Source organism: Vidua macroura, chromosome 18, assembly GCF_024509145.1.
Source record: "Vidua macroura isolate BioBank_ID:100142 chromosome 18, ASM2450914v1, whole genome shotgun sequence".
NCBI lineage: Eukaryota > Metazoa > Chordata > Aves > Passeriformes > Viduidae > Vidua > Vidua macroura.
The window spans coordinates 10754956-10768492 of NC_071588.1; the positions used below are offsets into that span (position 1 = coordinate 10754956).

The 13537-nt window shown below is 45.9% G+C and overlaps 1 protein-coding gene across 7 annotated transcripts in view; it reads right to left on the minus strand.

Annotated features, from left to right (window-relative positions):
- The window catches only part of PXN (paxillin), a 62154-nt gene that overhangs the window by 33088 nt on the left and 15529 nt on the right, over nucleotides 1-13537 (minus strand). Inside the window, exon 1 of one of the 7 annotated variants that reach the window (XM_053993454.1) lies at nucleotides 12012-12069. The exons of the other annotated variants lie outside the window; for them this stretch is intronic. Within the exon in view, the coding sequence (XP_053849429.1) occupies nucleotides 12012-12024 (13 nt within the window). The 5' untranslated portion in view covers nucleotides 12025-12069. Of the gene's footprint in view, nucleotides 1-12011; nucleotides 12070-13537 lie in introns of those variants that run through there. 7 annotated transcript variants of the gene reach the window in all.

Below are 13537 nucleotides of genomic sequence, written 5' to 3' on the forward strand. Positions count from 1 at the left end.
CAGCCACTGAACTGACCCCTTAGGGAAAATTTCCAGGGCCAAGGCCTCTGGACAAAATACCAGCTCCCTTGTATTCCTACAGGAAGAGGGGCTCAGCCAAGGCAGCTATCTGAGGAACCAGACCCTTCCTGCTACACCAGTGTGCAGCTACCCCACAAGCACTAGGTCAAAACACAGCGCTGCCATTCTACAAACATCTGACAAATCTGGTACAAAGGAGATCTCCACTAGACAAAAGAGTCCAAGGATGGGAATAGAACCAGCAGGAAACAAGACACTGGATTTTAAACCACAGCTCTGGTAACAAAAGCTCAAGGCTTGAATGCAGAGGTGTGCAGCACCCAGCTACATACAACAAGCAACCCTTTACATGTCCATACATGCCCACTGAAAAGAGGGTAGATAAGGGCATTTTTTAAGCCCTGCGTTGGTATTTAGTTGAAATTTGTACAACCGTAAGTTGTCATAAAAAGCACTGAGGTTACAACACATGCTGGATCACTCTTCCAAGCAGCTTCTAAGCAGTACCTTAGTGTGAAATCAACAGTGGCAAATCACAACATTGTGAACACACAGCAGTGGTCTCCAAATCTCTGGGCAGCAGCAATCCTGGTGTACTTGTGCTCCAGAGCCCTCAGGTGGAAATGAGAAGGGCATGGATTTGATCTCTCAAGGATTTGACCTCACAACAGCTGTAAAGCACTTGTCAGCTTGGAGATCATAATTTGGTAAGTGCTGATTCTAACTCATCTAGGGAAGGAAAACATGTTACATCAGGGTTTACAGGAGCACAGGAGTTCCACTGGACAGTGAGCACCCTGGAGAGAAGGATACAGTTTCATAAGATGCAGAAAGGCGAATTAACAGCTCACCACTGCCAAAAATGGAGAGGTTTTACTCCCTCTTCCAGACATGTGCTGCTGCCACTTACTTGTGCAGGCTCGGGCTCTCACAAGACCCCTCTGTGAACCAGTCCAACAGAATATACACCCAGTGGAAAAAAGCTGACTGTCTTCTTTTGGGTGGGGGAAGAGATGAGCACAGCAGTCAGATGGAAGGACTATGTCCAAACAGTCAGAAAACACAGAAGGAGAAAGGAAAGGTAAAAGTAAAGGCATCTCCCTGTTCAGCAGCAGCAGGACCACCACCTCAGACACCCCAGCAGCACACAGGTAATGATACGGCCAGTAAAAACATTGCTAAGGATCCCCGTGATCCTCTCCATCTGCTTATGTAAAAATGGGTTTGGACACAGTCGCAGACAAAATACTGTCAGAGCTTGCACATTCCAAGTTAATTATCTGCCTTTTTAAAAGTAACAGAAACAGGAAAGCATGTGGACCCTATTACCAATAAAGGGAAGAGCAGGATTTGCATGGTTATGCAATAATGGACATGGAATTTGAGGGGAAAAAACCAGCATCTTTTAAGCTGTGGAAATCCTATCCAAGCGGCATAAACAGATCTGAATACAGACCCATCTAGGCAAAGTGCCAGTTACAAAATTTGAGACACACATAAAGATGATGAAATAAAGGACTGAAATACTAGTGTAAATTCTGAATTCATTAAAAGAATTCTGAATTCATTAAAAGCATTAGAAGCACAAATTCTGCCAATGAGATGTAGAGTGCCCAGGCTACCAGCAAAAAGAAGACTCCAGTAATAAAGAATGCGGACACTAAAGAGACTCTGTAATCATACCCATATTTAGTACAGTTTTATTGAGGCATTCCTATCCTGAAGGCTCTTAAAAGGGATATCAGAATGCAGACTTGACAGATTTTAGACCTTGAAACACATACTTTTCATTAGCTTCAGCAACTTCCCATTCAGTAAGTAACAAGCATAGCTCCCAAAAGCATAAATGCAAATAACATTCAACAAATGCAAATCTACCCTTAAAAAACCAAGGTATCCCAAGATTTAAAAGCCTGTGTCAATAAGGAGATACAGAGTCCCAGCAAATCTCACCCAGATAAAAAGTTAGTATATTGAGATATAAATAAAGACTTTCTGGCTTGACCTGCCAACCACTCTGAAGTGGGTTGTTTCCCTTTTTTTAAAATGGGAACTTGTGTCAAATGTGGTTTAACTGGCTTGTTAAAAATCTAATTATTAAGGAAGTACTCTAAAAATGGTGGATGTTTCTTTTAAAAAGTTTTCATTTCTGCAACAGGGTGGGAACAGACTTGGAAGCAACACCAAAATCTCTGTAAGCCAAAAAGTGTAAGTCATCATCAAAAACTGACTTTACACAAAGCGCTGCCAAAAGCACAATGTAAACTCACAGAACAGGGCGGGGGGAAATGACAACAAAATATTTCACATTTTTCAGTCGTGTGGATCTTGGTACTACTTATAACTATAATAGGTAGAAAGTTTTAAAATGAAGCTTTCAGTCTGATGAGCACTGAACTGTAACTTAAAAATAACCCAAGTCATTGCAGATAGCGGGCAAGCAACAGCTTTGAAAGACAACAGAGTACAAGGGGCCAAGAAGCACATGGTTAAAAATCTAGTTAAAGCAGCTTCTTTTCACTTTAAAAACAGCTTCTGGGAATGAAAGGAGGACAGTGTTTCAGAAATGAATGTGGGAACTGGTCCCCCAGTCCACTTTGGGAGATGTGGGTGGCAATTCGATGGAGACTGCTGATGGCTCTGTAGCTGCAGAGCTCTGACTTAGGGGTGTTTTTTTGTTTTTTTTTTTAGCATTGGCAGAAGAATGTGGCTCAAGAGTTTCACAGTGTCATGACACTGGCCCACTGCAAGAAAGAAAAATGTAAAATCTAGATAGAAAACTAACACTTTTAGAACTGGAGTATATTGGAGCCAGTGGATGGAGAAGAGCTGGAGAATGTTTAAGGTTTTCTTATCTCTTCCTACCTGAGAAGGTAGATGACCCATCATTGTACCTGTCATCTGGTATCATGACACAAGTACCAGTCACAAGTCTCTTGCTTGTTTCAGCAGCAGCAAGAGAAATAGTGAGGATATTTTACCAAGAGCAGTATTAATAAAGCAATTAAACGCATGACAGCTTCTTCATCTCAGTGCCCTGATCACAAGTTGTTGTTGTTCTTTGATAAAGAAAAAATTTATTCTATCAAAGGCTGTTACTAACAAGAGAACTCTTGACTGCAGAAAAGAATAACTGAGAAAAAAATTACAAAGACTAAAAAGCAAGTAGATTTTTGAGAGGTAGAGATGACTAAGAGAGACCGATCTCCAGCACTGACCAAAAATGGAAATGGCAGCAGCACTGAAATAGAAGCAGCATGAGAATAAACTTCCCTTTCAGAGGTTCATGAAATAAATCCTTCTTCAAATTGCTTTCTAAAAAAGGGTTTTCAGCATGATCTCTGATTGTCCCTCCACCAATCCTATGATAAAAGTCACCAATCCGCTGAGATAACTGGAGAGACTGTTTTGCACTAGTCTAGAGAAGTCAAGATTTCCAGTGCCTACATATTTGCTTCGCTGAAAATTAAGTTGACTTCTTTGTCTCAGCTCATCATGTTCTTCCCCGCTATGCCCTGAACTAGGGCACAGAGGAAAAAGAGATGAATTTTCTTATCAAGTACCTGGATGCACACATATTTTATATGGATGTGTACTTACATCACTTTCATCCCATTACTGCTGGGTACTTTAAAATTAACCTGCTCCACCTCAAACCACACTGGCATCCACAGCCCTCAGAGAAACCCAGGGACCAGGCTCTGCCACTTACACAGCCAATGTACAAGACAACGTCTCACACATGCACAGCAGTGCAACTGCCCCCTCACTAAGAAAATATTCCACTTCTATCTTTGTGACAAATCCAAGCCTAGGGTGTTTAAAGCAGCTGGAAAATAGAGCAACTCCAACTCCTTTCCCCCCTCCGAGACAGAAAACAACAAAAAAAAAGTTGTTTCTGCCAAGCAAGTACTGAATACACTGCATTCCATTTCATTAAAACAATTATTCAAAAGCCAGCCAAGAATTACATAAAGCTTCCTCCCTGCACCACCCCCAGCCCCTTCCTTCAACCCCTCCTCCCCAGCAAACAGCCTCCCGACCCTGCAAGGCCAGGACCACACCACAGAGACACCCTCTAAATGCTCGCAGCCCGCTGCCTCTCCCATCCACACACAGCACTTTCCAGACCCAAGCAATACAATCAGGGGGCTCCAGCAGATCCAGACAGCCCAGAAGCTCTCAGAGTTTCACATCACCACAGCCATACCATGGTGATCTGTTTCAAGTAGACTTCTCCCTCACATTTGATGGGAAAGTAGCATCCAACAAATGAAGCCCTTAACCAACCCTACCAGAAAAATGAATGATAACCTAACAGATTTTCTCTCTAACTCACACCAAGGCTTTTAAGCATGACCCCATGACAGAAGGTGCTGGAGGCACTGGATTTAAGCAGTTCAGAAGTACAGGAGCGGAATGCCACAGCAGCTGTGAGGCACCCAAGCAAACTGCTCAGGACAGCCAAGCAGCAAATCTCAGATTAAGCACAAACCGGATCGATTGAAAACTACAAGCTTAGGGTTATAAGAACTTGACTGACAAATTCATCTCAAACTCCACACAGCCACTCTACAGTTCTCAGCCTGACTGACAATGCTGAGCTCCTCATCTTTCACAAGAGAAATAAAAGGCAGCTTCTTCAGGCCAATGCAGCTCACCCACTCACAGCACTGAGTTGGCCACTGATAAGAGATTCATGACGTGGATGAAATGGCATTTCGTTCCCTCCCCCGGTGCTCCAGCTCTCTGCAGGGATCCTGTCTAACTGCTGGAGCTGCTCACAGCCAGGCAGAATAGTTCCAGCTGTGTGTCACACTGTCTGACCAGGCCTACACAGCCCAAAAAGTCTCCCATATAAAACCATGATGACCAGGAGCTTCAAACCAAAAGTACTACTCTAGGCACCTTACTCTTGGGGATCACCTCTGCCCAAAAGGGATCATTTGCTAGCAGCAAAAAAAAAAAAAAAAAAAAACGAACAACCCAAACCTAGTCCCACAGCAGCTGCTGGTGCTGAGAAACAGGGAGCAACGGATGCAACTAATGGTAAAACAAGATGAGGAACACAGACCAGCCAAGCCACCATCTTATTCCAGCTCATGGGGCACCAGTAACCTCAACTGACATGCAGTTAGCCCTAGGCTTTTTTGTCTGACCCAGCTGAAATTAGTGGCTTCAACCCAAAAGCAACCTTTTCACAGAGAAGCCCTGAACTGGTTTAGAACCATTAAAAAGGATAAAACAAGGGAATACTAAGCCCCTAATCCACGGCAAATTATTTACAGCCCTCCTGCCCATGACCTTTTCTACCTCTGGCTTCTTTTACCACCTCCTGCTCTTATTAAAACTTAGCCTAACCACAGTCCCTGAACCACCACAAACTTCCCCATAGCACAAAGTGAAATTCTCTGTTCACCTTCCTCTTCAACAATGGAAATTAAGCAAGATCCTGTGAGGCATCTAGACAGACACAGATTAATTCTGTCTGCCAGCTCAGTTCTGTGACAAAAACACGGGACTGGCTTATTCCTGGAGCCCCCATACAGTCTGATTTATAACTGAGCCATTTAAAGCACAATTCCCCATGTAGAGTGTCATTCAGAAGGTTTATTCCCTGGAGTGCCATTTACTTTTTTTTTTTTGTTCTTCAAATGATGTGTAAAATGTTAGAGGTTTACACACATGCAATAAACAGTAAAAAACCACAAGAAATCAAGCTACACTCCACTGCATACCAGCCACTCAGTACCTCACCCAGCAGAGCCATCTGCACAGATGTGCTCATGGTAATAAGAACACTGTGAGAAGTGGCACGACAAGCTGCACTGGACAACTTCAGACTACCTCATCATCATTTAAATAACTTGGAACTGAACTTGTTCACAGTGTAGAGACAGTCCAGCTCAGGGAAAAAGGAGCCAAGCACTAACAATGCAGGCTGCCTCCCCCTGTGGCCTGCCATAAGTTCTCTTGGCTCCTCAGTTTACAGTTGTCTCAAACTGCTTAGATAAATTTCCCATGTAAATTCAGAATAGTTACCGTCTGCTAAAAGAAAAAGCTGCATTTGTGTGAGCAAAAAAAGAGTTTACCAGACTGCTAAACAGCACAAACACGTAACCTCAGGGACTCCGTTCCTGTAACTGAAACACCAACACCAAACTTGTTCCACAGCACTCCAGTTGCCAGTTCAACTTGTTTGCTTCATTGGGATTTAAAAACACACATGCACAGAAGAGAAAGCATGGATTTTAACACCCATCAGCCAAGGGACACTGTCCCCAGCTAGCTGGTTGCTGCTGCTCTGGGGCCATTTGCAAAGAGAATGAGCATGGATGGGAAAAACAGCTAAAACTGATATGAGGAAGTCATCATCCACCTCCTATTTTTATGGTATATATTTAGCACACAACATTCTTTGAATGACTTCACGATGCTCTGTGGTAAAGGGAAAGACTAGGGTAGAACTACTGTGGGGAACTTGGAAGGGAAAGAAAATCTTTTCTCCCTACTCACAGCCTGTCATAACGGGGCGTGAAGAAAGGATGAGCAATCAGAAAGGCACAGAGGGAATATTCAATAGGGCTGAGAAAGGAATAAAACCTTGTAAATCTAATTCAAACTTGCCACTGTAAACTTTTCCAGCAATGGTGACCAGAAAAGCTTGAAAGAAGCTTTTCAGCTGGAAGCTATTTCAGAAACACAAAGATCTCAACCAACATAACCACACTTTGCAGGTAAGGAGTAATTACCCGTTTCACAGACAGATAAACAGCATGCCTTAAGTTAGGCATGTGGAGAAATGGTTACCTTATGCTATATTAAACATAACCCACTGCTGAAAGAGGTAGCCTCGCTTCCCAGTCCACTGTCCATGTACAAAAATGACTTTGAGAAGAATCAGCTTGCTGATGCAGTTAACTGTCCAACAGTTATTGTGGACACAAGCAAGGGAGATGGCCACAGGGAACACTTCAGCAGCCAGCACTTCAATCAAGTGAAACCAATTTGAGATCACAACTTATTCTCTAACCCATTCAACTTCAACCAAAGTGGAAAGTAATGGTGCCATTTCTTGCTTCTACTCTGCACTACTGGATGTAGTAATCCTGCCACAGATGAGACAGTTCCCTACTTAACATTTTAAAATGCAGTATCTTAACAGTCATGACAACCTGTACTCCCAGGGCTTGTTACTAAACCTCAGTTAGTTAGGACAGGCCTGAAGTGAGCAAGGAACTCATTCTCTAAACCTCATCATCTTATCATAGTGTGAGAAAGCTTCCCACAGACAATGTTTCACTTTCATGCAGCTGGAACAGAAGAGCATCCTCATTAGCAGCTTCCGCATCAGCCAAAAAGGGACACACAGGATCAGTACACAAAGAGGGAAGCATAGGCTGAGACCAGAGATCCTATTCACTCACACTGATTTTCCACTGGCACACACAAGTGCATTCAGAATCTGCTCTGGCGGTCTCCAAAGCTGCATTAGATTCTAGGTATCACAACTAACACATTAGTTTGATTCAAACAGATTTGTTTTGTCGCCATGGACAGGCTTTCCCTCTCTCTAGTTACAGGGTTTTAATATAAGGAATTTATGTCTGTGTGTCTGAGCAGCAGATCAGAAACTCTGATCTACATAGAAGTGCATTATTAGTCCTTGTTCTGCTGCCAGACTTTAAAATTTTAGCTGTCATTTCTACAGTTTCACAACTTGTTTCATATAATAGATAGACTTCAAAGGGCAAGAGGTGAGAAAAAAGGGGTCTGGAGAAACTCAAGTATTGTGATTCCCTAGGAAAGAAAGAAAAACGGGGGGGAGAGAGAGCGAGAGAGCGATGAAGATGTATGAGAAGTTTCCCACTTGTTTCTCTAGTGGCAGAGATGGTGTCGGAGGATCAGTTTTAACCAGGAGGGCAGCTGAACACTTAGGGTAAGTTGACCTCTCCCAGCGAGGGACAAAGGAGCTAAAGACAGCACAGAGTCCAGCCTTTCCGTGGAAATAGAGCAACAAGAAAAGAAGCCTCTCTCTGCATCACACACTGCTTGAGGCAGAGGACTCCCTGTCTGAGTTGCTCAGGACAATGAAGTCCCTGTTTTATGAGGGGTCACAACAGCTAAGGAGCTGAAACGAGTCAGAACCCCATTGTGCAGAGTATTAGTTCTGTTTACAGTCTTCTCGCCCAGCAGCAGGAAGGACTCAGAAATCTGAGCCAGTAGAAAACCAAGGCACCAAATTACTTTACCAGTGCTTCTCCCCAATACCATTTCCTGGGCGTAGCTGACCATAAGCAATTTCACAGCAAACTTTTAGTCAAGTGAGCCCAAAACCCACAGCATATGACTCCCAAACTAAAGAAACTGAGTCAGAAACAGGCAAGCATCCCCCTCTGGAAAGGGACAGACAGCACCGCCCTGTAGAGCACAGCAATCTTCCAAATGTTAGGACAGATGACAGATGGAAACACGTGCACCTCCCTCCACACTCCCATTAAAAATCAAAGGCAAGATTGCTCCCTTTAAAGTCAATCTTGAGAGGATTAAACACTGAAGAGAGGGTGGATTAGAGTTCCTAAAACAGAGGAAAACAACTAATAAAGCAAAATCTCTTGTGCCCTTGAACTGTGCACCCAGAATTTTGAAGTCAAATTGCTAGAAAAACCTTATGCAAAAAAAAAATCCTTCTAGAAGTGAGCAAGCACACCTAAAAAAAAGCAGCCCACAATCTAGTTGACGTGGACAGACAAAACACTGCCATAAATACGTCCCCATTAAACAGATATAACTTCTTTATAAAACACCTTTTACAAGCTCCAGTGAATGCTGTTTTGTTTTCAATTGGAAAATCCGGTGTAAAAATATCTGAAGCCTTTGAAAACAACAACAAAAAATTTAATAGCAGTAGAGAAGTGAGAATTTCATCAAACGAAAGCTTCTAAAAGCCACACCATTTCTGTCTGGAGTTACCAAAAGGTTTCCAAGTAGTGTTTGCAAATAAGCCTTCCAGAAAAAGGCTGTAAAATAATTTTGGAGTCAAAATCAAACAGTATTCTGACTAAAGCAAAAGTAAAGTTTCTCTTCTCCTACTCCTCTCACCATAAATACATGACAAATTGTTACACAAGGTTACACAAATTAGGTTTCTTCCTCTGCAACAAGCAGATCCTAATGGATCTGTTCCCTCATACTACTTAGACAAGGTAGCACCACAGAACCAGTAACTCAGCATTTCATTCAGTGTCTCAGATTCTCTGAAGCATGTGTGCATAGTCATTTGTGTGCTGGAAGCACAGGCTGTGCTTTGGCAATCCCCTGAAAGGGGCAAGAGCCCCAAATCTGGATTCTCACTCTTTAGGACAAAGCTGTACTCTCTGTGCCAATTTACAGCACTGCAGAACGGCAAATTCATTCAGCAAACTTCCTGTCAAACTCCAAGCACATCCGCAAAATGCACTTCCTCAGAGAGACTGGAGGGAGACAATCTGGACAAGCCTGGCCAGCTGCTCTCCTCCCCCTTCCCACCACGGGCTGTTCTAGTTTACATCCAGCCCAGCACTGTGTGTCCTGTGCCACAGAGGCTCCTCCAGAACAACAGGGTGCACGGCTCCAGCCTGCAGAAAGTTTCCTGTGTGAGCTTCTTCAACACTGGGGGAGGGGGTAGAAAGGGAGCAAAGGGTTTTTTTCAATTCCAAACGAATCCTCAAAGCAAGACAAGTCCATTCTCATATGGTTTCATAAACTCTCCAGTCCAAGAATGAAACTGAGATACTTCTGGACCTCCATTTTACAGTGGACATGTACACACTGATCAAATCCTCCAGTTCTAGGAAAAGGGAGGCGATTTTTGATAAAGGCAGGGAGTTAAGAACAGACACACCAATGGTCTCTGTGAGGGGTTTACTCATGCCAGCAAGGCTCTTCACTCACTGCTCATTTCTGTGCCACACAGATTCAGAAGCGAGGTGTGGAAGTATCTGAGCTGATTTTAGTTGACATCAACTCTGCACCAACAAGTCCCAGCTCAATACCAAACTCCTTTTGGGCCAAAACTGCCGCTGGAAGCAGAGCAGCTTTGTCCACATGGCACTGTGCCTGGACCAACAAGTCCTGCCTAACCAGCTTGACTCTGGACAGAGCCAGTGCAGACGTCTGTATCCATGGCACAGTTAATCCACAACTCAGATAATCCACCCATAGATAATGAGGAAAGAAAAACAAACAACTCTCACTTGAGTTCGAAAGTCTGACTTATTTGAGGGGAGTTGTATCCGTTATGTGTGCATCCCAAGGTGAATGGCTTTAGAGCATAAGTGAGCCATTTTGGGGCTAACAATGATTCGCAGAGGGAAAACAGCTGGTGTGCTTTTCCGTGGTGAATTCTGTACACCACAGAAAAGCTTAGAGAGAGAAAAGGTCACACTTTTTTGTTCAGCTGCCTACTGTTAATTAGATCTTGTCCAGTCTGAAAGGCTGCACAAAAATTGAGACAGACGCAGTGTAATTAAGACTTGATGAAATCAAGTTGCTCAGACTAAAAGGTCTAACTTTTGGTTGTCCCAATACACTTTAGAGCTCAGAAAAAAACAAACCAGGCACAATTTCAGATCTTTTTCACAATTTCTTTGCAGTTCACCTCTAATTCTCCTACAGAGGAAAGAAAAAATGTTAAGGGACTGCAGCAGCCTATTCCAACAACTGGGAAGTCACACTAGCACTGTTTAGGAATGCAGCTCTTGCAGTGGGCACAGTGAGGCTGCCATGGTTTACTGAAGAGCATGCTGGTGAGACACTAAACCAGCCCTACACAGACCTGTATGCTCACCTTGAAGGGCTACTCATCAAGTCAATACACAGACTGGGTGAATCCTGTTCTGACTAGCAATGCATTCCTGAACACGCTAGGAACTCGCACCAAATCTCCAAGAGATAACCAGAATGAGGGATATGAGAAAAGGTAAACAAAGCTGTCTCCACTTAAAGGAACAATAACCATGAGAAGAAGCTGCAGCAGAAATTACTTTTGTTTCCACCAACAGCTACTTCACTGAAGCAGAGGGTTTCACTCCCAAGGATGAATGCTCCATGGGCACACCTTTCACCACAAAGCCACGCAGCAGATGGACTCCTTACCCTGTAAGTTTTATCATTAGCCCAATTCAAAGTCTATTTTCTGAAGGTGTGACCACCAGCTTTATGCCATCACCGTAATGTGAGCTTCGAGGTCCAGAAATAAACCTGCAATTTTCCTGGACTATATGTCAACTGAACGTCTGGTTTCTATTAAAGGTAGGATGGAAGTAACGGATCACAGCCCCTCCCCAGTGTCTGATTTAATCAGTTTCATAAGCGGAACTCAGTCGTCCTAATGCCTCCCAGAGCACAAGGGATTTTGGCAGATCCACACCCTTTCCGGCTTGGTACCAAAGGAACTCAAATTCTCTAGATCTTTCCCTTGAGACCAGTTGCCTGACATTTCTCCATTACATGGTTTCGGGGAAAACCGTATAACGCAGCACACCTGGGAGAAGCAGAGGGAGGACAAGGATGAGCTCCGAGCGCGGCTGGGCTCCGCTTATCCCCCCAGGGCTCCCCACTCCGTACCCGCGCAAAGTTCAGATCTCGCCCGAGAACAGGCTGGAGAGGCTGCGGCGGGGCAGGGGAGGAGATGTTTGCTGAAACCCGAGTACGCTGCACGCTGCTCCGGGCACAGGAACGCAGGGCGCCCTTCCCGGCCGGGATAGCCTCCGCCTGCCCTGGCTGCGGGCGGGCGGCGGCGGCCCCGGGACAGCCCAGCCGCGGGGGCCCGGGGGCGGGCGGCGGCGCGGGGAGCCGGACAGGCCGGCGCGGTGCGCGGGGAGCGACACGTCCCCGGACGCCGACAGGCGCGGCCCGAGCCCCGCGGCGCCGAGGGGCGCAGCGTGGCCGGGAGGGCCGCGGCCGCCGCCGCCTCCCGCCGCGGGGAGCCCGCGCAGCTCGGAACTCACCCAAGTCGTCCATGGTGCCGTCGCGCCCGGTGCCGGTGCCGCCGCGCCCGGAGCCGCTCCCGCCCCGCCGGTGCCGCCGCCGCCCCAGAGCCCGCAACTTTCCCGGCCCGCCCCCGCGCGCGCCCGCCCGCGCGCCCCCGCTGCGCGCGCTCCGCGCCGCCCCCTGGCGGCCGCCGCGGGAGCCGCCAGCCCGGCCGCGGACAGGGCAGCGGGGCCGGGAAAGGGCCCCGGGAAATGCCGGGCGAGGCGGCAGCGCCCAGAGCCGCCACCCGCGGGGTGTGCCCGGGGAGAAGCCTGTCCCGCTCGCCTGCGGCCCCGCGCGCGTCCGAGACTGAGCGGGAACGCGACACGAGCCCCGCACTGTTCCCTGCAGGAGCAGGACCTTTCCCAGAGGAATGTGCTCCCGGGGCAGGGATGCGGCCGCGCTGGGCTTGTTGAGTGCTGCGGTAGGGCTGTGCCCCAAAACCTTCAAACAAACATTTCAGAGCCTCAGCTGATTTACCCATCCCAGGGAAGCTGGGCAGCAGAAACCTTTCCTGAACAATTTTCCATACGCTGTGGCCATCATAAAGGAAAGTCACCAGCTACTTCTCCTTTGCTGTGTTCAAAGACTGTAACAGCCCTCTGGGATTTCTCATGTGATGGTCTAGAACCATCATTTCCCACGTGCTTTTCCTTTCAAACCTCTATAAAACAACACTCCAAGGCAGCAAAGGCCTCACTTTGTCTGAGCCACAGCACAGCACAACCCTCATCAGAGCTACTGTTTCCCACTGTGCTCCAGCCAAGTTGACATGGCAGTAAATGCAGTTGCTCAGCCCAAATGTCCACTTCTTAATCTGATGAGAGATACACCAAAAAATATCAGTGTGGGAACTGCCAAGGATCCAGGAAACATGACTCTTGTAGCTCTTTTCCTTACAAAATGACTACCAAGTCAGAGAATGTTCCCAGAACTGAGCAGCACATGTCCTGTTGTTGAGCTGATTACGGAATTGTATTTCCATTAAACAGAGACCGTGAGGTCAGCTGTGAGCAATCTCCAGTGTTGTATTTTTCACTCTCTAGGCACAAACATGCCCAGTTTCCCCTGCTAGCACAAGTCAGACATCATTATTTCCTGTGTTAAGTCATGCTTTAATGGGAATTATCGCTAGGGGGGCAGGGAAATATCTCCTCCCTCATCCCAGCCAATGCTTACGAATAGTCAAAAACCTCCAAGAAATTCATTCCAGCTTTAACTCCAAATACAGTTGTCACAAAATAATATCCTTACTGAGATCTAAGTACAACACAAATGTAAGGAAAGACTTTCATTGCATGCTTCACCATCCATGCCAAAGATTTCACCTGACATCCACCTTGCTGGTCTCCCTCAGCAAAATGTAAAACATTATTTGCCGGGACTGTTAAATTTTCTCAAAATCCATCACTGGCTATACAATGACAACTTCAGGATGCATGTCCCCAGGTGGAGCAACATGAACCACTAGCGCTGGCTGGTCACAGAGCAGACCTAAAGTCAT